The 26,039-nt window shown below is 37.5% G+C and overlaps 1 protein-coding gene across 1 annotated transcript in view; it reads right to left on the reverse strand.

The window, feature by feature from the left end:
• Positions 1-26,039, reverse strand: part of ADAM12 (ADAM metallopeptidase domain 12) — a 303,151-nt gene that overhangs the window by 103,052 nt on the left and 174,060 nt on the right. Inside the window, exons 5-9 of the mRNA XM_072424834.1 lie at positions 25,824-25,900; positions 22,931-23,114; positions 16,829-16,894; positions 9,384-9,455; positions 656-820 (exon numbers count right to left, since the gene is read on the reverse strand). Coding sequence (XP_072280935.1) covers positions 656-820; positions 9,384-9,455; positions 16,829-16,894; positions 22,931-23,114; positions 25,824-25,900 — 564 coding nt within the window. The remainder of the gene's footprint in view (positions 1-655; positions 821-9,383; positions 9,456-16,828; positions 16,895-22,930; positions 23,115-25,823; positions 25,901-26,039) is intronic.

The raw sequence follows: 26,039 nt of genomic DNA on the forward strand, positions 1-26,039 counted from the left end.
TGTATTTGCCTGGTTATATTTAGGGATAATCCAATTATCAGAATCCTAAAAATGTTTTGTGTCTCTACCACACGTGCAAGGGCATTGATAAGGTTTTACTTCCTTAAAGCCTAAACTTTTTACTGCCAGCAAGAATGCAAATATGAAGTGATGCTTAGAACTGGTGATGAACATTAGGCTTACTTTAGAATTTTCAAGTGCATTGATGCATGCAAGCCAACATGCAATATATTGCAAAACTAATATGCCTTGTGAAAAGCACAGCTGGGCAAAAGTAACTCACAGCAAAAGTCCAAAAACTGCCATATACGCTGCAGTGTGGCCCCACTGGCGCCTACGATATTCATGCATTGGAATAACAATCTTAAAATATAACACCATGAACCACCATTCAAAGAGCTGTGCATTACTGTAACACAAGTTTCCAAAACAATGAAAGTCTGAAGCAGCCATAAACTCTATCAAGATTGTCATGCACTGACGACCCATATAGTCAAACTGCAGGAACAATTAGTCGAAAATCAAAAGAACTAGACATGCGAGTTTTACAGTTCATTAAGAGCACCCAGGATGCTTACGGATTTTATCTTCTAAATAGCAAGCAGATTTGTATCCCAATTTACATACGCTAAGTGAACGGAAGAGCAGACCTTACTAGCTGTGCATTGTCATGAGCCTTCTGAGGTAGTAACGTCAGCTTCCTCCAGTCCAGGAACTCATGCAGGCTGGTAAACGGATCTTGGGTTATTGAGCATTTATCCGCATCACTCCAAATCTCAATGCCAACCAACGCCACTCGAATATTTAATTGCCTGAAAAACTAAATATAAAAAAATCATTACCTTGCTAAATTGTAGAAGACAAAGAAAATATATATTTTAAACTAAAGAGACTTTAAAAATTGTAACAACAGTGTCAAACTGAAAAAAACAACAACAACAGTATTCTAATATCAATTAAATGAAGGTTACACCATCCTAGGAGTTATTTCATTAAATGGAACATTAAACTAACTGATAATTCTCTTAACATGCCAACTGAGTTTTAATCAGTAAAGATTCCAATTAGGAGAGAATCACAAAAAGTGAAAGTAGTCTTTTCATCTATAATGCAGAAATTCATTCACCAAAGTTCAGTACGCCACAGGCCTGTCTTTTGGGGGTATTCTGCTTGGAGTAGAAATGTAGAAAATTGTTGACTTTTCATTGAAAAAGACACATGGATTACCGTATTTTTCGCCGTATAAGACGCTCCGGAATATAAGACGCACCCAATTTTAAAGGAGGAAAATCTAGAAAAAAAGATTCTGAAAGATTATTTCCCTTCTGATCACTCATGTGCCATTCATACCGGTATTCCCCTTCTGATCACTCATGTGCCATTCAAATTCCCTTTCTGATCACTCTGTACCTTTCAAATTCCCTTTCTGATCACTCTGTGTCATTCAAACTCCCCTTCTGTTCACTCTGTCATTCAAATTCCCCTTCTGATCACTCTGTGCTTTTTTTCTATTGTACGGCAGTTAGGACAGGGAACAGCAGGTGGCGCTGTGCCAGCTTCTTTCGCTTTGCTTTACAGACAGGAGAAAACACGATGCTGGCAGAGGAGAGAAGAGAGACACGCTGCAGCCAGACACACGCAGGATCGGGTATGGGGTGAGTATAATATTTTAAATATTTTTTTTAACACATTTGTCGTATAGGACGCACTAACTTTTCCCCCCAAGTTTTGGGGAAGAAAAAGTGCGTCTTATACGGCAAAAAATACGGTATATTTTTAACAATAATATCAACTTGGTGAAGCACTGGTATGTCAACAATTTAACATTTTATGTATTTATATTCTAATCTGCCACAAATTATAATTTACAAAGAGAAATACAATCCTTAACTATTATCTACATAGGCATAATACTTTGCTTTAGCTGTAATTTACTAAAAACAATGGATGTGAGAGAAGACCATATTTTATGGGTTATTTGTCAAAGTAATACAATTAACATATGTCCAGAAGTTCCTATGCAACAGGCTATATCATCATGTATTTTTATACACTATATAGCCATGTGATATCTGACCATCACTCCTGTATAAGCTTACATTCCAAGTCCATGGACATTATTTAACGATTACCGTCACTTCCTGACTATATAAGACTCAACCCTCATGAATAGACTTTTCCAACAAGATTCTGGAATGTTGGTGGGAATTTGTATTCATTTTACCAATTGTGGGGTCAGGTTGGGCCACTTAGGCTTTTTAACAGCACCCAAGTATATGGGGCACATTTAAATAGCAGAAACAAGAAAAAAAACAACAAACAAGCCCTGCACTTTTATTAAACACCCTTATGTACTTTATAGACATGCACTTTACAGTCAACTTTAGGACCATGAAGCTTACATTGCCTGACAAATCTCAACTTCCTAGCTTAACTTTGCAACACATAGCCTCAAAAGTTCATTAAGCACACTTAGAGCTCTATTTATAAAACAAGGAATCAGACATGACTTTGGTATCTCTGGTGTCCTACATAATTGGGTTATCCCAGCCACCCACCGCAAAACCAATTCCTCAACCCCCCCCCTTCTTTTTATTAACAACATACAAGCATTTTGGAAGAAAATGGCTGAGACAGCTATTTATTAACAAAAGGGGTCTTCCCCCTAGTACCCAGTCATGCAGGCCCATCGCCAAATCCTGCCCTCTCTTTCTTTTGCTCTGGGCCTATACTTCCCTCAAACATTCATGAGAATCTTCCAGGCCGATGTAATTCAATAGCAGTAACTAATTCCCATCAGAGAATGTTTGCGGGAATGTCAGATTCCTTGTTTTATAAATAGTGCCTAAAGATGTGATGCAGAATGCACTGTTAAACGGCAAGTACAAGTGATGTTATTATCTTGTCAAACTTTTTAAATCCCAAACTAATAAGCATTTCCAACCTTCATATAGAGATCTTCAAGATATCTTTTAAACTTGGCATGACAACACCACACATGGGTCAACAGCAAACAGTACCTAGGTATCTGAGTTCTCAATAAAACAGGTTATTCCGGCATACATCCCAGGGAAGTTCTAATTACTGACACCTAATCTGGAACACTTGATTTTACATTTATGGATTTAAAGTGCTGGATAATGTAGGGAAGTACTTTTAACAAGACAAATCTACTTTTTTATTATTGTGCATTATAACGGTGAAAACACCATGTAAGTATGTGACTTTTTAAGTATATCAACTTTACCTACAGGCCATGTTTACCTGATAATCTAATGTTTGCTTGCCTAAATATATTAAAACAAAAGTAAATTACTTCCATGGGTTTGCAATTATTTTTTTGCATGACCGTAGTTTCTGACAAGATAATGTAGGTTCTAGATAACATTAGCAAAAGTGAACACTTCTTTAGCTCTTAATTTACAGCCCATTTTCTATTGTAACCTATTTGCTGTTCTTTCCTTCAATTATATTTAATTACACGATAAGTGGTTGCTGAAACTCCCTAATATGACTGCTGCTACTTGTCAAGCAAAGGCTAGTTTAGTGCTGCCTTACGAGCATTGGGGACGTGTATACACTGGAAACTAAAGACTTTCTAAATTAAATTTAAACTCCAGACAAAGAAATATCCATTTTTTTTAATACATCTGTCAACGTTTCCAATGGGCAGTTTTTTTGTCTAGTGTAACATGGCTGGAAATGAGGACAAAGTAACAGTATTACAGAAAACAAGAGAAGGTGAGTTTGCTAAGTAGATTTACCCTGCATACTGAAAACAATAAAATGTTTCCTCATTGTACATTGTACATACAAAATGTAAAAGAAAAAAGTTTTACTTTAACTTACTGCCACTTTAAATGGCTTTCATCCACAAATTATACAAATTTTCCTCTTTGCCGTTTTCTCTAATTCTACAGAGGATAAGCCATGCAGAAAGCTATGCATAAATAATTTAAGTCAAAATATTGTGCTACACAACCAAGCTTTTTGGTATGATAATTACAGTTAGTTGTAAATGTTATCAACTCTTACATTTATTGCAATAACACTTGTGCAAACAAAACGTAATGTAGCTGGTGATTACGAGTTATATTAAGAAAGAAAAAGTACATGAGAGCCTTAAAGGGCTGAAATAATGGACACCATACACACAGAACTTGGCGCTGACTGATGTGACGCATGGTAACAAAGCAAAGAAGTATTATTCTGCATGATCTATAAAAGGCAAATGCAGAAGTCTGATGTTTTACACAATTATAGGACAGAAACTAAAAAATGGCATGCATCCAAATATTAGTTATAATGTCCCAACAGTTTAATCACTACACATTATAATATTTCCAAAAACACTGCAACTAGGAAATATGTTTAATTACTTTACTTTAAAAGTTACTTATCAAGTACCACAAAGTATTAATTAAAAATAAGTATAGTGATTAGGAACCTGTTTTTATCTTCACATTCCTATTGGCCTTGGAGGAACCTGTCTGAATAAAGAACCTCAACTGTGCTCTAAGTAAAAAGGCAAGCCCAACTACTCCCTGGTGCCAAATCTTGCCTGGCCAACGAAAAAGCCCATTGCCAGAGCCTCTTCTGGACATTTAGGTTCTGACACTTGACAGATCATAGAAATCGAAATAAAATGAGAATAGTGCCAACTTTAACAGAAGCCAAGGCTATCCTTAAAGTCTAACTGTATACCTAGAATAAACATTTGAAGATACAAATAAGGTGCCTACCCAAAACTGTATTGTTAAATTTTGGCAGCATCCTAAGGCTTCATTTTTTTCCAATTCAACTAGAGTTAAAAAAAAAAAAAAAAAAAAAAAACCTCCTCATTGTAGTTCTTGGTAGGACTGAATCACTCATATGTCTCTGTATCACTTTCTCTCTATACCTGCTTACCTCCTTCTTTAGGTTTAACATTTTGATCTTCTAAAACAGGGGTCCACAACCCCTAACCTTTGGCCCGGCCCTGGCCAGTGCACCCCCCAGTGGGGTCAGGAGAAGGACCCTGCTTGGGGGGGGGGGGGGGGCATCCCAGCCATATCCACGGACCATGTGGGCGCCCATTCTTCAATCGCAGAATAAGACCAGTGATGGGTGAGTGGGAGGGTTCTGGCATCATTATGTCACGCTGGAGGGAAGTTTCTTTCCCTTTGAGTGACACGTGGCTGTGCATTTAGTGGTCCATGAGCTGTAAAAGGATGGGGACCACAGATTTTCTAGCAGAAAAATGGTTTAAATACCTGATAAAAATTAAAGCACTAGCGCAAAATAGGGTCATATTTTAGACCCCCAACTTTATACATTTACATTTTGGAAGAATGGAAAAGAGTTACATTCTTTTTCATGTGTTTTTTCTACAACTTCATTTGGATATTACTCCTCACTTCCTGTCCTTGTGACACCTGCACAAAAATTAGGGGGTGTGGAGATCATAAGGACAGTAAGCAAAGAAAAACTTTGTAAAAAGCCCAAACTCTTGTTCATCTTCCAAAAATGTTTTGTTTGTATGCAAACCGGAGAGAATTATTATCACTTCCCTTTGCATGTTAACAAAAATATATATTCAGGTAATCACATGGTATCAACTCAATACATTTAGGCATTGCCAAGAAAACCTGCTAAAGTTCAACTTAAGCACCAGAATGGATGTGCAGCTGACAAATCTGCAGCATCTGTGTGATGCTATCATCTCAATATTTATTTTGCTGTCTGTTTATGCATTTCCCTAATTATTAGGAAAACAATTAAAAAATTTCTTTCTACAACCATCTTGCAGTCTCCCAGAAAAAATTATCAGGAGACAACAGGCAGGGTACATAATTATAAGTAAGAGGCTGCAATTCCACTCCAGTGACCTTTAAATGAAAAGGTAGCAAACGGAAACATTATCTAAAATTTAAATAACAGTAGTAAAGAGAATCTGTCACAAAAAAGGGTGCCTGAAGACAAAGCTTTTCACTTACTAAAGCAATATACCACCCAACTTTTGAAGAAAAAGAAGAGAAACATATTAGGGCTTATTCACACTAGTAGTAAAAACTGGCTTACTGGCAACCACCAGGCACCTGGAAGTAGTAACATGTGGTAACCGCTTGGTGTTTGCAAATGCTTGCACAGGCTTTTAAAGGCATTTACAAATGCTTGTGCAGGTTGGGATTTGAAGTAACACCAGTATCTGTTGCATTTCAATGTAACTTCATAATAGTATATAAAAAAAATATTTTATTGGCACAACCATGTTAAATAACACTTTTGAACACATTTTTTGTTGACTTCAACTTTTAAGCTGGTTAGTTAGTTTTCTTCTATCACGTCAGGTTTTGTTCTCCACCTCTTATAATAATGTGATTACTGTAGCATGGATTTGTATAGGCTATTCATTTACATGCAAGACAGTGTGGTCAGAAGTTGTGCGCTGCTCTACGTAGTGAATAGGCAAAATTTATTTTTAGACATACACACGTATTTCCTTTCTTTGAGATCATGTCGGGCTTGTTTTTTCATCGTAAGTGCCTAAACAACCCTCATTCATTTTGTTATATCTGTGGCAGTTTCACTATTCCCAGTCAAAGGGCAAACATCAGCTAATTTGTAGAGCAACCCTATTTGGCATATTTCAAATTTAAACTTGGTGATCAAGATAAGTCTTTGGGCCCTCATAAGGTGTGCAAACAGTGTGTTGAGGGTTCACGGATGTGGAAAAAGGGAACATGTGATAAGATGCCATTTGGCATACCTATGCTTTGGCAAGAGGCAGGGGATCATTTCTGTGACTTTTACTGTTTGTATAGTGAAAACTTCAGGATAGAACAAGAGAAATAAATGTAGCCTAGAGTATCTTAGTTTACCATCGGCTATAAACCCAGTGGCTCATTCAGATGAAATCCCAGTGCCGGTTTTCGTTACAATACCTTCTCTTGAACATGAACATGATTATGGTGATGAACTAGGTGACAACAACGATGAAGAGTTTGTAATTGAAGAGGACTCGGTTCGTAAGGGATTTGATCAGCATGAGTTTAGTGATTTGGCACCTGATTGGGGACTATCGAAGAAGGCTTCAGAACTCCTAGCATCAAGACTGCGTGAGAAAAACGTATTTGAAAAAGAAACGTAGGTATCGTTCTTTTGAACCAGGGAAATTGCATTTCTGCAGTACTTTAGAACTGACAGTGGCTTTGTGTATTGCCATAACCTGGTTTATTGGAGGAATTGGGAATTCCAATCTATAACTCAACTGAATGGCAACTATTCATCGCTAGCACAAAGCGGAGCTTAAAGTTTGTCCTCCTTTACAATGGCAATATATTTGGGTCAGTCCCAATTGGCCATTCAGTTTCTCTTTGTGAAGAATATGAAGACATTGAGTTGTTGCAATATCACCAACATAATTGGGTCATCTGTGTTGACCTTAAAATGGTATGTTTCCTTCATGGTCAGCAACAAGGATACGCCAAGTATCCCTGTTATCTGTGCGTGTGGGACAGCGGAGCTTGTGAGAGGCATTGGGTGGAAAGGAATTGTCCTCCAAGATCTGCTGTAAAGCCAGGTGATCCAAACAGTCTACATGAGCCACTTGTTGATGGAAAAAATATTATATTCCCGCCTCTGCACATGAAACTGAAACTGGGTCTGATGAAGCAGTTTGTTAAAGCTTTGCCAACGGAAGGAGACTGTTTCAAGTACCTTATTTTGGCATTTTCTAGCCTGTCATTTGAAAAAATAAAGGCCGGTGTGTTTGATGGTTTACAGATTCGGCAGCTTATCAAAGATGATCATTTCATCAGAACAATTTCAGAAGTCGAAAAGAATTCTTGGTTTTCATTCAAAACCATTGTCAAGGACTTTCTTGGAAACACACAAGGAAATAATTACACAGAAATTGTCCAGAAACTCTTGGAGAGCTACAAAATGATTGGTTGCAATAGGAGCATCAAGGTGCATTTTCTGCATAGCCATCTTTCTAACTTCCCCGAAAACCTTGGTACAGTCAGTGAGGAGCAAGGTGAATGATTCCACTAAGATTTGAAGGTCATGGAAGGACAGAATCAGGGTAGATGGGATGTACATATGATTGCTGACTATTGTTGGAGCATATGGCGGGATTGTCCAGAGCACTCCAGGAAAAGCTATAAGTGTAAATTTTTACCTTAACCGCTTACCCAGCAGTGTCAAGAGCTCTTTTACTATAGCAAAGTCAGGAACTCAATTGAAAAAAGTCAAACAGGAGATGCTGCATTGCTAATTCCTTAGCAATGACAGAATTAATGTTAAAAGTAAAATTAAGTTCGACATTAACTCAGTGAACCTACAACAAACATTCTGATTTTTCCATACATGTGATTATTTGGATCTAGAGTTAACTCCTATATACGTGCCATGTTTTCTAGATAAGGATAAAAATATTTGCTTTATGTTTTAAATAAAGTGGGACAGGTGAAATACCTTCTATAAAATTATTTTTGGTATCTGTTTTTAGGGAGATTCACTTTACCTTTCTGTGTTGCAGAAGTAACATCTTAGGCTACATGGAGAGAAAAATCAATATGATTTTATGGTAAATAGGAGTTCTTATTGACCAATAATATGATTTCATACCTATAGTAACAATATGTGCATGACATGCTGCTGTACTGATTACAGATGCAATAGTGAAAACATTGTGGATATGTCAACTGACTACTTACCCTACATATTTGGTTCTGTGCATGATGTCTAGTAAAATCTGTAAACACACACTTAAAAAGGAATATTAAGTCACCTAAACTAATCTACCAAGCAGATCCCCTGTGGCACTAGAGGATCATCTCAGATCATCATCTTTTTATGTCGTTGGACAATTTGTGAATGAACAATTATCAGACAAGCCTTTATAAAAAACTTTCCCCTCATGTATTGTTCTGACAACTACTGAAAATGTTGCATTTCTGCTTATTTATAGAACAGCGACAAAAACCAGGACTAATAGAGGGGCGACTTTTCACAGCAAGGGCACAGCAATATAAACATGACAAAAAGTAGAATAAAACCATACAACCCTAGCTTCATCAGTCTAAAACTATACCAAAGTGTCTTTATATACAATTTGCATTTGTATCTTTTTAAAGCAACTCTGGAGCTAAACTTAATTTTTAACTATCTCTTTTTGTAAGATTTCTAATACTTACCTCCTCACGTCTCACTACTGGACACAAATCATGTCTAAAGTTTATATAAGACCACTTTAAGTGGACCTTTTGCTAAAAAGTATATTAAGTGCCATTTTTATGTTTATTGAATTTATGTTTTTATTAAACTGATTCTTATGGTAAAAGATCTAAAATCAAACTAAAAAATCTTAGAACTTTAATTTACAAATGTAAGGCACTGACCTTATCCACGTAATTGGCCATTTCTAAAAGCCGATGTTTAACTTTGTCCACGTCTTTCCCTTGTCGCTGAAACTGAGAACAAGAACAGAATCATCACCAATTTTTCTCCTAACAGCAGTAGATAACTGTAATTAGCATAATCTTTGCACCTGCAAAAAAATGTCTGCCAGAATTACTATGTAATCTCTGAACATTTAGAAGCAATATAGGAATGTATATACAATGATCCTCCGCCTGCAGAAGAGAAAAAAGCAGCCCAGTGAAAACTATCACAGGTAAACATGGAAACTTTTGGCTTATTACTCCTATGCTTGGAAATTAATGACAACTGTTAAGAAAATCAAATTTTGCAAAACATTTGCATACAATGGAAGATATGTGAAGGGCAAAATAGATGAAATGCTCTAATAGTATCTGCAAGTTTTGCCAATAACAATACGCCCACCACCACCATCACACACACATATCTTTTATTTATGGGGAGCCTAAATCTCCAGATATATCACCTTAAAAAAATGGAATGCTTAAAACAAATCTATGCAAATGACTCTTACATGGAAGCTGGGACGGTGCCTTTTGGGCTAGATAACTTGGATTTGATCTGTGGTTAGGTCTTATAGCTAAAACATATTACCATATTTCTTTATTTTCTACTCTTGAGTGAGTTGTATGAGTTGTTTTTAGTTTGTTCCACAAGAATCTAACAGAGCAAGATGAACAGTAAGTCCAGAACTGAAATGGTACCATTCACTAAGTGAAATATCACATTGTCCTGTTTTGTCAACTCAAGTTCCAAATAACCAAAGGAAACCTCTAAATTGTATGTCATGGTAAAGTAAAAACATAAAACATACTAAGTTCATCTTTGTAGCTATATTTCCAAGGGTTTTTTTAATGCTAAAATGAAAGTTTCTAATACTTTGTTTAATTTTTTTCTTACCAAAATGTCATTGTCAAAAGTAATCTAAGTGTTTTCCTGACTAAAATCCATGGCCAAGTACAATCCAATATATTACCAAAGAAGACTTTTACAGAGTTATATCAGCTTTTTGACTTCGATTTATTGCAAACAGGTCAACACCAGAAGGATGATCCTTTGAAACTTGTATGGCTGAGGATCTGAGCCAGAATGCCATCCCTGCTATACAGATGAAAAAGATCTGCATCCCATACCCTACACCAACTCTCAATGTTTGGCAGCTATCTCCAACAATTGTACTCAGCTTTATATTCAGAAGATGTACATCACACAGAAAATGCAATTACACTGTTGTTATATTCTTATACATTATTGATTTTTCTCCCCTGTGTGGAGCAGAAAAATATGACAGGTTGATTATGTTCACTGCCTAAAATATGCCAAAGTTGCCATTCACTATAACTCTAATGAGGTATCTAAATTCATCACATTATAAGTAGCAGCCTATTTATCCAGGCCGTTTTTATGTTCTAAACAATAAAATACTACAATCCTGGTTTAACAAGGTGACCTAAAATCCACATCCAACCAAAACCAATATTTGAGCTTTATGTGGTTAAAGGTAAATTAAATAATGGGATAGTTTTGTTTGTTTTATAACTTTCAGGGTTCTAGCCATCATAAAGTCCAGCAATGATGTCAGGATCACCGATAGTCTAAAATTTACAGCAAATATTAAAAAAATGCTTGCTCTTATATATAATATTAAAGAAAAAAGGGGGTGTGCCAAAAGAAAATGTTAATTATGGTGATATCTACTTGCCATGCCTAAATCATGATCAATTACAACAGAGAAGGGCGGAGAGCAAAAGATAACTTTTTGTGGCAAAATTAATTTAGTAAATAAAAAAGGTTACATTGAATACAGTGACAAAAGTTTTGAATTGATAGTAGGAGCATAGGACTTTGCTTTCTAGCTGCCATGTAAAACTTGCACTTGGGAGCAAAAGCGGATGTCCTTATGATCAAGACAATTATCATTGTTCTTAGGATATCCAAGTACCATCTTACTAATTGAAGTTCGTACACCAAATTAAGACCAGCACATCATGGAGGACACCCATCCCTAAACCCTACAGCAAAACACCTTTTATATCACCATTGGTCATCATCTGTCATCAAGGGTCTCAGCATTCCCTGAAGAAACAAATGTGTGAAACGAGTTGGGTATTGCTAACTGCTCACACCATTTAACTTTCTAAACTGAGAGAACTCAAGTTTTGTTTATTCAGCACAAGTAAACTTTTGTCACAATATATTCAATGTAACCTTTTTTATTTACTAAATTAATCTGCAACAAAAAGCCATCTTTTGCTCTTCTTCCTTCCGTATTGTAATTGATCTTATATATAATATAATATATTTTATTGATGCAATCATTTTGGCTTTAATGTTAAAGTTTGCTTAAAGCTTGTTTTAATGTTGTATTAAGTACTATGATCTGCATGCAACTTACCCCGCCTGGAGATGGAGGAAAAATGCTGTAAGTATTCAGATTGCGAGCTTTGGATTCAGACCTCACTGACCCAGAACAGGCATTAAGGTAATGAATCTATTTTTTTTCTAACTTCCATTTGCTGCATGCTTGTTTTTGTGACTTCAAGCTACTGAAACCTCTCACAGCATATGTACGCGATCAGCTCCAATGAAGCTGCCTTAACTTGGTAAAAGGCTTTCACAATGTTTTGGAAGTGCTAGCTGTACACATTGCTCTTCAGAGAAGTCATTAATGGAGCCGTCTGCTGCCAATCTGATTTTTCTTTTATCTTGATAGGTAAAAATTAAAGCTCTCATCTGATTGGTACCCATGCGTATTACGGTATATTTTAGCATTATCAACTCTAGAAACAGGACAAAAATGAGGGAAATGATACTGCTCATGTACTTTTTTAGATCTTTATCCTTGGCTTTACAGTTTATGAAATGACCAACCTAAAAATACCGGTCTACCTACTCACTTGTTAAGGGGTCAGACGTTGTTTGAGTTAGGAGGAGGATGATGGCGAGGCCTAAAAAATGTAGCGTAACAGGTTTGTGGCTATCTGAATATCTCATATCTCTGTTTACCATTCCATTTTAAAACCATGGTATGGATATGGGTATGGCACTGTTTAGCAGTCACAGTCATGTGAAAAAGAAAGTATCAGAACATAATAAAAGATGGTCTGATACTTAGGTCTTAAAATTAGGTAAACACTCACATGATCAACAACACATGGCATATTACATGTCAATATTTAACAAAGACTAACCTAAAATACAGTATTTAGAAAATCTACTATACCCTTACCATCTGAAAGGATAACAGCCAAGCACTGCAAATTCCACTTTTATGAAAACAGAAGTTTTGGTAGATTGCTGGTCCGGAGCATTCAAGGTATGTGCCCACACAATGGCAAGCAAAAAAAGATATCAACAATAATGTTGCATAAGTAATTGTTTCAGCCCATGAATCTGGGATGGGTTATACCAGAGGTCCCTAACCCCTGGTCCGCTGCCCACTAGTGGGCCGTGGCCATCTGACAAGTGGGCCGCGGCTCTGGCCGGTGAACCCCCCAGCAGTGTGGTCAGGAGAAGGACCCCAATGGGGGGGCACACCAGCCAGAACGGCAGACCATGTCTCTCCTACGGACCGCAGGCTCAGGGCAGTGGGTGGGTTGTGCGCACAACCAGCCCACCCTCCCATCACAGGCTCAGACCAGCAATGGGAGAGTGGGCAGGTTCTGGCATCATGACGTCACTCTGGGAGAAGTTTCTTCGCCTTTGACACACGGCTCCCCCATGCATGCGCGGTCTGGAGCCAGTGAATTTATTGGTCCATGTGCTAGAAAAGGTTGGGGACCACTGGGTTATAAGATCATTTCCAAACAAATTAAGGAGGGGATGGTGGAAACCTCACACTTTCTCCCCCCCAACTTTATGGTCTTGGTCCCCACTCTTACGTCCTTTCCCACACGGCTCCTCAAGCTGACCTCTCGATAACCCAAAAACAACTCTTAACCCCTTGCCTGTCTGCTCTGTTGGCAAAGCCAAACACAGCATGTCCAGAAGCGCCATAGACTGGCATTTAGTGCCCTATCCAAGGCCAAAAATAGAGGAGGTGCAGGGGCCCCGGATGTTATTTCCTATTATAGGGCGTCGGTTTTAGTGCGTTTGATAGACTGGTTTCACAACAGGGAACTGAAGGAATGGGTACAGCTGGAAGACTGTTTATCTCCAGTTAGCCTCCAATCCCTGCCATTGGTGGACCGGTCGTTGATACAGCCGGCCCATCCTCTACCTCCACTTACATTGGATATATTACACAATTGGGATATCCTCCTCAGAGCAGGCAAATTGTCGACGAATCCAGCCACCCCTATTTGATAATCCAGCGTTCCCCCCGGCAATGCGAACCTCCACATTTTTATCTTGGTCTGCTTCGGACAGCCGTCATTTTAGGAGTATATTACATAATGGACGGTTCCCCCACTGGCCTCCCTGGATCTTCCAAACAGAAGCAAGTTGCTATCTTGGCTTTCATACAGGCAACTGACGTCATTTGCAGCTTAATTTACTGATTTATCCTCCCTATATAGAAGTTTGATGGTATTTGAGCAGTTGCTTAGATCGTCTGACAGCCCCTCTCATGTTGTGTCCAGGTTGTACGAGCTAATTGCTCAGAACTCTGAGCCCTCTGCACCTAAATACACTAGATATTGGGAGAGGGAAATAACTGGACTCATAACTGCAGATGACTGGGAAAAATCATTTATCCTAACGCATAAGTTGGCCTTAACCTGTAAAGCTCAAGAGGTTAATTACAAAATTCTATCCAAGTGGTATTATTGCCCTGTGGATCTTCATAGAATCTCCCCTACACAATCCGATCGTTGCTGGCGATGCAACTTACAAAAGGGGACAATGCTTCATATATGGTGGGAGTGTCCACCTATATCTCGCTTTTGGGACACGATTATTCAGATATTTAATGACAGCACTGGGTCCACCATAACCAATACTCCCAAAATAGCTCTTTTATCCATGGTTCCGGGTTCGCTGATAACTATCAAAGTTGGGGTTCTACGCCATTTTCTTACGGCAGCAAGGGCCACTATTCCGAGACTATGGAAGCAACTTGCTGCTCCTTCTATAGCCAATTGGGTCTCCGAACTTGAAAAAATCCATCATATGGAGATGTTGGTTGCGGAGGATGATGACCGATTGGAACAATTTAAAATTACCTGGTCCACTTGGGATTGGTTTAAAGAATCTCCCCAATTTCATACATATTTTAATTAGTGTCCAGGCTTACAAGATGGAACACAACCCCGGTTTGAGGGTTATTATATATCTCTTTTGTTCTTGTATCGAGTGACATTCCCCACCCCCCTCCCATCCCCCCCTTCTCCCCGGGCTGTTTTGTTATATGTGTTTGTTTTTATTTCATTTCATTTGTTATCTAAGAATACTGGTTTACACCCTGTGCCATATGCTTCCGCTAGCAGATATGTAGCTGTTTTTGTACAGGGTTAATATGTGCTATACGGTCCCCTTAGGACTATTATGTCTTTTGTTATATTTTTCTGGGTATATGCAGCTTCTTGGTTATATACTTCTGTTAATACAAAGCCGACAAAGATTTTGTTATGTTTACCTGTTATTTTTCTCTGAAAACTCAATAAAACTGATTGAAACAAACACAGCATGTTAGCACCAACACGTCATACAAACTATCAAGCAAAATGGGGAGTGATAAGTTGAGCTTTTTTTTTTTTTTTTTTTGCAACCACAGAACCTGTTCTGCTTGCAGTCATTGCGTCTACCATAAACTCCCTTGTATACAAAAGTTTGCCAGAATCAAATGTGAAGCCACCTATGTGACAGCTAAAGCTTGACCTTGAGCTTGAAAATTGGATCATGCAACAGGACAATGATCACAAGTACACTAGTTAATTTACCACAGAATGGCTGAAAAAGAAAAGAATCAAGGTGTTGCAATGATAAGTCAAAATCTAGACCTCGCCTCAGTCAGAGTGCTGTGGCCCCCAACTGCTAACGAATGTCAATGAACTAAACCATGGTTGTAAGGAAGAGTGGAACAAAGTTCACTTTTCAGTAACCTCCCAGTTGTTTTTGGGTGTTTGCTAAAAACTTGGGACACAACACAGGGGCCACCTGCAGCTTCTTTCTACCCAGCTTAAAAAACTTTTAGGGAGAATAAAGATGACTGTACAAGGCTTATTTTTTTGGAGAAATATTTTCAACACAATTTTACAGTGTGTCTGTAGGAAATGTACATACTTTTAAGTCAAAGGAGCACTTCAGAGTAACGTAATGATGCTGGACAAGAAGATTATGCACAACTGGATTTTCACTTTTTTTTAATTTGAAAGCCGCCACACCACACATATCTAACTATGTATTTATAAAGCGTGTGTGCACAGAGGCAGTCAAATTAAAACAGAAATGGCCTCCCCCAAACTTTTAGCAGATCAAAGTTATCCACAGTGAATTAATATTGTATATTTAAAGGGCTAGTTCAACAAACTAATATTTGTGCTTAATAGATGCTGGAACACCTGATGGTTACTTTTCTCTCTCATATACCTAATCGGTAGCATTTATCTGCTGGGTAGCCAGTTCTGTAATTCTAGAAAGTTTTCACTTTCCCTGTTGGATTTTGTAATTGGTTCATATTATAGAGAAAAAAAACAATCTTTTGTGCCCTGTACACTTATTATAAGAATGCAAAATGGTGGCATTCAGAGTGTCACTGGTCTACTACTAAAACTATAGCATGTCAATTTGTAAATGATCACCTGTAAATTGCACTAAAACAACTACTTTCAACCAAAGCTATTGAAAATATATTAAATGTAACAGATAACCAATTGTATTATTTTTGTAATGAAAACTGTTGGAAACTGAATAGAAATAGCTGTATGTATTGTGAAAAGCCAATGCAACTGTCAGCTTTAAATTATTCAAGCTGTAGTTACCAGCATAGCAATTTTCAGTGTCCCTGTGGCCAGCAGATTACCAGTACCTTAAACTCTGCCCTCTTCATGCAGATTCTGCTGAAATCTTGCAAACACATTGTAGCGGGGAATGAGGATTGAAAAGACTTCTACCTAGAAGCTGTGAAATTGGTAAATCTGTCTGAAATTAATATATAAATGTTTTAGAAAGATAAATGTGCTTTTTGACTTTAGTGTAGCTGCAGTGCTATTATAAGCAGTTTTCTGATGTTTTTCTTGCTGCCCAGAACTGCCCTCTGATAAAACGCAAGCTTTTGACCCACATGACAAGCTTTAGCAACTTCTTTCCACCTGAGAGTTCTTTGCTCTATTGATTCTGTGTGGGGTGTCATGCTAGGAAATCCTGTGGGCCTTTCACACCCCAGAGGGTCTATCTTTTAGGTCTTCCTAGAATGTTTAAAACTAAATGAAAAAAGAAAAAGCTGTCAAATATTTCTGTTTCTTACCTCACGATTATCAGCCACAATAACAAGCTCCACATATTTGGTCATCTTCGAAGTATCTCTTTTGTGCTGCCAAAACAGATAATATGAAAGTTCAGTGAGAGCATTATGAAGCATGGCCGTTTATTTCCAGTCTAGGCCCTGGCTGTGCAAGTTTGCGTCTCGCAATTTAGCCTTCCAAATGTATTTTCTCAGTCCAATTTCTGAGAAGTAATAGGAAAGTGCAGAGGCAGAACAACTAGACACCTGATGTCTTTCTACTATTGTCTGGCATATGATTTGCTACAACAAAGCCTTTTAGAAAGTCTCATTTGCATTATTAGTTCTTTTGTTACAATTTACACAATTAAAAGACCTTTTAATACAAGTATAATTATACTTCTCCATGACTCACTTTAAGATACATGTTTAAATTGAACAGAGCAGGATAACAGTACAATCAGTCCTCTATTACCATTAGTCAAGAAAAGCCTTTTTTAAAATAACCTACAAAAAGAATAATTTAGTAAAATTACATTTCTTTCATAAAATAAAAAAAGCATTTTTAAAATTGATAACGTTAACCACTGTAATAAACCATGAGGATTATAAAGGAATGAGGTGTGCTGCTTCTGCTCTGGGTTTTGCAAAACACAGATTGGATATCAACATACCGAATACAATCTAGCGCACCTGGTTCATTTCTCACTTGCAGCAGCAAAGTAAATCAAGCAGTAAGTTGTCTATGCTCTGCAGCTTGCAGCATCCCGAGTTTCCCCTTAGCCATGAATGTGTCTCTCAACATCCCAAGCACAAAAACTGAGGATGAGTTCAACTGAAGAGGACTTTAGAGTATGTGCTGAAGCCAAGCTACTCCAAGTTCCTAGCTAATATTCTTTTCTATCATTGGCTACTGGTCCTTTAAAGCGTTCCAGCTCCCACGCACTAGTTGCCTGTTGTAGGGTTTAACTTAGCTAACCTGCTCGTGGTGTGTTTATCTGTTTTAATTACCTGTTGCTGAATCCTGTTTCCTGACCCTGTGATTATATGCTGCCTGAGCCAACCTTTGCCTATGACCCTGACTGCTTTGTCATTACCTTTGGATACCTTGTTTGGCAGCCTGATTTTCTTTGTATGACCTCTGGCTCATGACTTGCCTCCGCTGAACTCTCCTGTACTGCGGTTCCTGTGGATCACCTGATTACTAACCCTGTACTGTCTGATTTTCTGTTGTGTCCCTTTTCCTGTTCCTGTGGGCTTCCTGGTTCACCTTCCCCAGGTGCCTCCCCTTGTACTCAGAAGTCCTAAGGCCAACCATGTGTTGGAATAGCAGGTGCTTGCTATAAGTCAGGAATTCTGAGTTTGATTGGGGAATTGGTGTCTGGTAAGAACTGGTGCTAGACTGGGGCCGTCACACTTTTTGTATATGTGTGGGCAAAAACATTAACTACATCTACAATATAAACACAATTCCTGTGTTCTATCCCTTTAAATGCTGCAAGTACAGACAACTACCACTCCACTAAATTCGAAGCAGGCAAATGATAGCAGGTGGCAGGGGTTGGCAGGGTGCTGTGCTATATCAGTTTTGCAACCTGAGTCTAAAACTCAGTCTTAACTGAGTCAGTCAGTCTTAAAAAGTGGGAATTCCTATGCACATGAATGCAGACTTCCCTATGGAACACCTACAAATGATAGCTCACTTTAAATTTATGCTAGTAGTTGTGGGAATAAAGATGCGTGCTAGTAGTTGTGGGAGTGAGGCAGCTCACAGAAGTGACAATATCACAGTATTTTTATCAGGATCAACAAGTATTGTCTGTATTTGCCTAACCATGTTCATAAACCAAAAAAAAAAAAAAAAAAAAAAAAAAAAAAAAAAAAAAAAAAAAAAAACTAATTAAGACACCACATTTAAGTACTGGTAAGCTGCAGTATCCAATATTTTTGTGTTTAGGTTTATGTAAGCTTTAAATGTTTGCTCTACTACACCAGCAAAGTTCAGACTTAGATAAGAGACTTAGTAGCTGTGTGCCCTGTGTATTAGTATGCCAAGTAGAACAACCAGCACAGAACACAAAAGCCTTCACCACTGGGGCATAAATGTGCTTTCAATTAAAAACACTCGGCTTGGTTTCTGATGGGTAAAACAAGCATTACCGTTTGTGGAAAGAAACACTGAAAGATTGATAATGCAGTTCTTCATTTACCAGAAAAGAGGAGAATAAATCTTCCAAGATTCTTTTTCTTACTGTTCTGCAAATATCCATGGTAATAATCTTGTGTTTTGTAAGACGTCTTCAAAAATTTGCCAACATACTTGACTGATAGTTTTACTGCTTTGTTATTTATTTTTAAAGGCTCTCTTTACAAATCATTTTCTTTATTGTTCCAGGCCTATATTTATATTCTGATGGTTCTGGAGGACCCACATTGTGGCAGGATGTGTTGTTCTTCTTTGTACTGCCTACAATATTTATTACTTTCTGAAGGCAAGTATGTTGGATTTACAGCATGACACAAACTCTTGGTCAGGCTTAATGAAAATGTTCTTTTGTACCCTTTGCCAATATTCAGAAAGATGATTATTTACACAAACGTCTCCTATTTTTGTTGTTTATTTTACTTTATCATGTATTTTCTTTTATCACTGAAAGCAAGCTCCAGTTTTGCAGAAAGACCAAACAGATCATAGCCTAAAGGCTAGGAAAATTCAGAGAAGAGACAGGCTTCTTTTTTAAATCTAATTACAATTATTTCCTATGTAACCCTGCTGTGTTGAAATAATAGAGAAATTACCTCTATTATATAAAAATAAAATAAGATAAAAAAAAATGTCCTAATCACTAAACAGCCGTATCGTCTGGTTAAAATTAGTGCTGAACTGAGACTGAAAAAAGGCCAGACCTGTTATGCACAAACATGCATATTTGTGCTCACCTTAAGCAGGGCCAACCTTGGGGTAAATAGAACCACGTACATCATTTTTGATGTATGATTCTTGCCACTTCCAAGAAAATCTTGCTGGATATGTTTAGCTCCAAAATAGTTTTGTGAATGGAATGTTTCCCTCATCTGCCATACTTTTATTATGCTTCTACCATGTAACTAGAATGATAAAATGTTGCCAGTGGAATACAATGGAACCACAGAGGATTGTCAAAGTCTAAGGTTCACTGTTCACGTTACAATTTTACAAAAACTATGCAATATGAGGACCTTTCTAAAATATCAAAGCCATCCGTATTTAATCAGATAGGACTTGTTTTTTGTAAATCTAAAAGGAAATAGTACAATCTAACTGTAACTGTATGATATGTTTAAAGTGTGTCTTTTTCCACCCTGACTTCAAACCCACTATGTCCCATACTGCAGCCTGTTCTTCAACCATGAGAATTAACCTCCTGGGCGGTTCATTTCTGTCTGGTTTTATGTGTCTAAAAGTGGTACATTGTTTTTCATGAAAATTTATTTTACAGTATAATATAATAGTATGAGTATAATAAAGTTTGAAACACAAAATCATGTAAAAATAACAAACTAAAAAAAAAAAATAAATAATTTAATAATAATTTTTTCCAAATTCCATGTTCATACTATTTTATTATACTTTAAAATAAATGTTCATGAAATTCAATGTACTGTTTTTACACAAATAAATCCACTGTATTGCATTCAATACAGTTACTGTATTTTGTATTGAATGCAATACTAAGATTTGAAATTCCCGCCATGCCCCGAACAGAACGTCCGCACGCACCAACATCACCAGGAACTCCCCAGTGACTCAACAAATGCGAATCAGGTAAGGCTCTATTTACTATTGTTTTTGCTACCCCGAATGTGACTCGGGGTTACCGCTTTCAGCATCTTGTTTTTACCCGAGTCACACTCGGGGTTACCGCTCAGTAGGTTAAGCTAAATACACATGTGCAATGGTTCTCGTCCGATAATCAGCTCAGGGCTGATATCGGACGAGAATCTGGCGTGTGTACAGTGCACGTCATCTGTTGTCCGAACGACCGAGCCCGTGGATTTACAGATAATGGTAATGCAAGTGAAGTGGGGAGAGCGCAGTGGGTGCTGCTCTGTCATTTTCCCCCCTCCCCTCTCCATAGAGCAGAACGGTGCTGTATGTACAGCGCTTGTTTATGCATTGTGCAGTCGTTTGTCGTTGTAAAGGATTGTGAAAGTCTCTGTCAAACAAGGAACAATCACAAATTATGATAGTTACTATACACTGCTGGCTTTTGATTTTCTTTTACTTTCATCAGACTTTCACCAGTGTGTAGTAAACATGGCAACTTGCGCATTTTGCTTAACTTTACTGCACAGCTTTTTTTTTCATTGCCTACAACATTTTAGTGTGCTATTACAAAAAGAGGTGATACTGGAGGCTAATGTATTTAAAAAATGTAGATTAAATAACTATTTGACACATAACCATATTAGTTAAGGTTTTGGATCCACCTAGATCAGTGTTTCTCACCCAGGGTTCCTCCAGAGGTTGGTAGAGTTTCCTTGAGCAATAAGCAATTTGTGCCTCCTAGGTCAGTTTAGTGGACACCAATGATCTTTTTGGCTATCTGTAAGGGTGACATTCTTCACATTGGCGAGCAGTATAAGAAGTGTTCTTCCCAATGACCACCACACAAATATACTGCAAGCTGTGGATATATAGTAGTAATTATAGTAAAGGTTCTCTAAAGACCTAAACATTATTAAAAGGGTTCCACTATGTTACAAAGGTTGAGAATGGACAGCCTCTCTTCGATTTTAAGCTCTTTGGGGCAGGGTCCTCCCCTCCTGTGTCACTGTCTGTATTCATCTGTCATTTGCAACCCCTATTTAATGTACAGCGCTGCGTAATATGTTGGCTCTATATAAATATTAATTAATAATAATATTAATATATGGTGGAATAAAATATTGCTTTATTGCAGCACAGTGCATCTCCATGCTCCTGTTGAGAATGGGCCCTAATTTGTGTCCTTTAAAGTAATTGTGGAAATGAGTCTGAAATAGGAGTTAATATGGAAGGAAAAGGTGGTGGCTCAGCTGGAAATAATATTTCTCATTTACTGTTAGAAGAGACTTGTTCTCTCCACTGCAGACCCAGCCAGTGACTGCATAAGGATTTATGGTGCTGCTCATTTTATTTGTTAGATGCATTTAAGTATTGTTCTCTTGCACAATAAAATGTCACATCTGATCAGTAAAACTGCCAAGATCAAAAAACCCTTACACAGTCTGGTTGTTAAGCAAAATAAACTGTGAAAAAGCTCATGGAAGGTGGAACAGCTGTAGGATTTGGAATCATGTGGCTTTTCACTTGCAGTCGGATGTCTTCAATGGCTGACAAGTCATGCTGAGGTTTGTAGTTTCATAGTTTATAGTAACAACAGACAATCATAGATATTCAAAATGAGTCTTTGCTTTGAAAAACCTACAACCCTGACCAATCAAAGCAAAGCACAGGTGTCTGTATACAGACCCCTCACTGGTCAGTGATGCACATATCAGTCCCCTACTGCTCTTTTTTCTCCAAAGCCACCAACAAATACTCAGATTTGGAGAATAGATGAATCAGTATTGTCACCTCCTTTGGTATGTGGCCATGCTCTTGCAACTTGGACTGTTAGGGTCACACTTAAGACCGGCTATAATTTTTAAAGTTGACCACCACTAGTCCATAGGATGCTTTAGAAGGTGTGGGAACAAGGAAAATCTCGAGATACGATTATAGCTTGTTAGTACAAAGCGATCCCATTGCTTGTGTTGTGGTTCATTTGTGCTTGAGTTACCTTAAAAAAGGCAATGCTTGGTCTAGAAGTGTGCAGACTAAATTGACCTTGACTAGATCACTAATCTCCAACTGTTACAAGAGACCTGCCTGCCTAGGGCCACCCTTATAAGTGATAAACTAATTAGCCATTTGTTCCAAGCTTCTATCACATTTATAAGTTTCCTCTTGTGTTTTCAGTATTGACAACAAGAAAGAGATAAGACAATGCTTTTTAATCCATGGAACCAGGCACCTTTTGTTGCGTATACATAATATGTATCAAGTAATTGTATAGGAACATGGATTTTTTGCCTGTGACATGCCCACGGTGTATTGCTTACCCTTTGTAAATAATCTTCAGAGTATTGTAAAGTGTCATTCAGAGAAATGCCTGAGAGGTTATAATTCTGGCTGCAGGATCCAGAAGCCAGAGTCATATGTTCAGCTTTGTAAAAGAGGTGGCGGCTTGTAGAATTAGCCTGTGGCTCCAGGACATATGCTCGGTTTTCAAGTGTAATTAATCCCCTGAAAATAAACAAACAGCGCTCTCATTGATGTACATTTTTAAATATTCATATACAATGTTCAGAAACATGCCATACATACCATTTGTAAACCCATACCTATAGTACAAGTAAACATTAAATGATTATGTTATGCAAAGCATATGGCAGATGAAGGATGCGTTAAAAAGCCATTATCACAGCAGAGTATCGTACAGGCATAACCCAAAGAAAACTACAGCAGCTTTGTATTGAACTTAGGGTAGAGCAAAACTGGGGTTTTCTTCTGAAGACATAAATACATGATAAAATGTGCTACTATGAAGATGCCGTTACTATAACAAAAAACTCATAAACCTTGTTCTTTTCCTAATTCTGCACAGCAGAAAATACAGTTCAATGATTTACTATAGGAAACTAGAAAAATACAATCATTGTTGACTTTTTAGCACAGTTAAACAGGGGATCAATATATCATATTTAAACAGTGTCTAAATATATGATATACTTGAAAATACTACACACAAAGTTTACATAGTACATTCATTCTCATAATCTAAATTTATGAAAATGGAAATATATGTTGTGGCCAAAAAGTGTAGAATTATGACCACTCCAAATTCATTAAATTTTTGGTTGTTTCTGAGCTAAACAAATTCAAGCAATTGTTTTATAAGGCAGCCCAATAAATATGTTTTGAAAACGCACTAAGTGGTAGATTTATTTATATTGTTTTCAACAATGTCACTTTACGCAGGTTAATGCCTATATATCATTCATGTATCACCAACACTTGGTATGAATGATTTACCTCCAGCATCTTCCTATTCTAATATAAAAAAATTACTACTCATCTCATGAGTAGTTATTGTAAATTTAGTTTATTTTTTGCACATGTGGCAACTTTGAAAGATATTCTTTATTTACTACTCTGCAGAATCCAAGCTAATGATCCATTATTATGTTTCATAAACCACAGAGGAAACCGAGAGGCCGATGGGAGTCAAATGTCAGGGAACGGCACACTGATAATAAACTAATAAGTACATCCATCTATATTTGGATGACTTTTCTTTATTAAAGGAGAAGTAGGCCGAGATAATAATATATTAGCACTGGGGGCACTATTACATATCCATGTTGTGCTAGATGTTTCAGGGATGCAAAGTGTAAAGGAAAAAAAGTTACTGAGTGAAAGGAACATTTGCTAGAAGGCATTTTCGAAGGTAGAGCTTTAATGCCAATTTTTGATAATTATAGTGATTAAACCATCACCGTGAACAAATGCTGAGTTAATTATTGCATATTGAGGTCATTGTTTGCTAAATAATTGCATAATGAAGTTTAGAGAGAAAATCAACACGTTTACTAACCTTGAATCATAAATTGGTTAATTGGATTGCTCAGCTGGTTTTTTCACCTTAATGGAACCTGACTGTCAGCAAAACAGATTTAGCAAAACAGATTCAGCGTCTTTTTAAGACATCTGTAACTGGAAAATACAAAAAGAGCTGCAACTTTAAAGCCCAACTCCAGCTTGGGCAAGGAATCCAAATTAGGATACCGATATTTATTAAAAAAAATAAAAGCCGCTGTGGCTGCCACATTTATCTGATCTTTGGAACGGTTATCATCAGACTGTTATTCAGGTATATGATGCTTTTCTTTCTCCAGGTTATAACATCTACCATCATCATTTCCTGTGAACTTATGATGCAATTCGTCCCCTTCCTCCATGACCTCTTCTCTACGAATACATTGCATATTTTTTACTATATGATCTTCTGTGACTGTAGCGTCGATCTCTTCTAATTTCAACCACCATTTTTTTTTAAATTAATTTGGGAAAAAAGCAGGCAAAACAACTTCTGACTGGTACTTTTACACAACTTGGACAATTCAACTTTTATTTTGCCTTTACTAGTTCCTCCTTAACACTTCTTCAATGCCCATGTTTAGTAGCTGGTGGGAGGGACAGGGTGCTATTATACATCATCGCACCATGCCCCATTTATATCAAAAAGTAGTTGGTTGGCCCGAAATTATGTAAAGCTCAAAATGCATTATTGGGTGGATGTCCGTCTGGAAGAGTAGACTTTTTAGGTATTTGCATACAAAATGCTTTAGACAAGGGTATTGTCATCCATTATTTAAAGAACTGGAATCTAGGGACAGTGGGCCAGGGGTGGTTACATTTGGGAAGAAAGGGCTAGGTGATGTTGGATACCTTTGAGCCAGAAGATGAAGCAGGCTCTATCTAACTTGCTGCTGTTTCAAATGTGCACGGTGAGAAGCTAACCTAATTGGTGAAATCAGTAAGGCTCCTTTAAACATAAGCATACATAAAATTTAAATAAAAAGAACATGTTGTAATGATCAAAGTTCCTATGCTCTACATACAACGATACAGATAAATCTTGCATTTAGCAAGCATATCCCCATGACAGTTGAGTTAATCCACAGATCTCCCCATTTTTGTTGATTTTCTATTAATCACTGCAAAGGCTGACGACCACAAAAAAAAAGGCCAATAGAGCCTAAGCTTTACAGGGGACTGGGATATCCTTTTAACTACCTATATCATCAACGTTTATGAAATGGTAAATTATGTAACCTATGCTGGTGCACTTGCTTTTGGTCAGGTTTTTAAGCGGTTTAATATGACAAATAAGGCTTGCGATAGAACTATACGTAAATGTAAATTTTGTGACAATATGTACATATAACCTACCTGAGGCCAGAGCACAAGCTTAAACTGACTGCTGAACCTGGATGTCCCTCCACTTCTCCATGATAGTAGCAGCGATCCTAAATCAAACAAACAAGGCATTCTGAGTCATTAAAATAATAATAATAACGACAATAATAATATTGTTTTCTTTACTGATGCCTAACATTGAAAACCAACCAATTAATTTTAGCTATGGGGAGGGATTAAAATTGTTAT

The sequence above is a fragment of the Pyxicephalus adspersus genome, chromosome 10, assembly GCF_032062135.1.
Source record: "Pyxicephalus adspersus chromosome 10, UCB_Pads_2.0, whole genome shotgun sequence".
Taxonomy (NCBI): domain Eukaryota; kingdom Metazoa; phylum Chordata; class Amphibia; order Anura; family Pyxicephalidae; genus Pyxicephalus; species Pyxicephalus adspersus.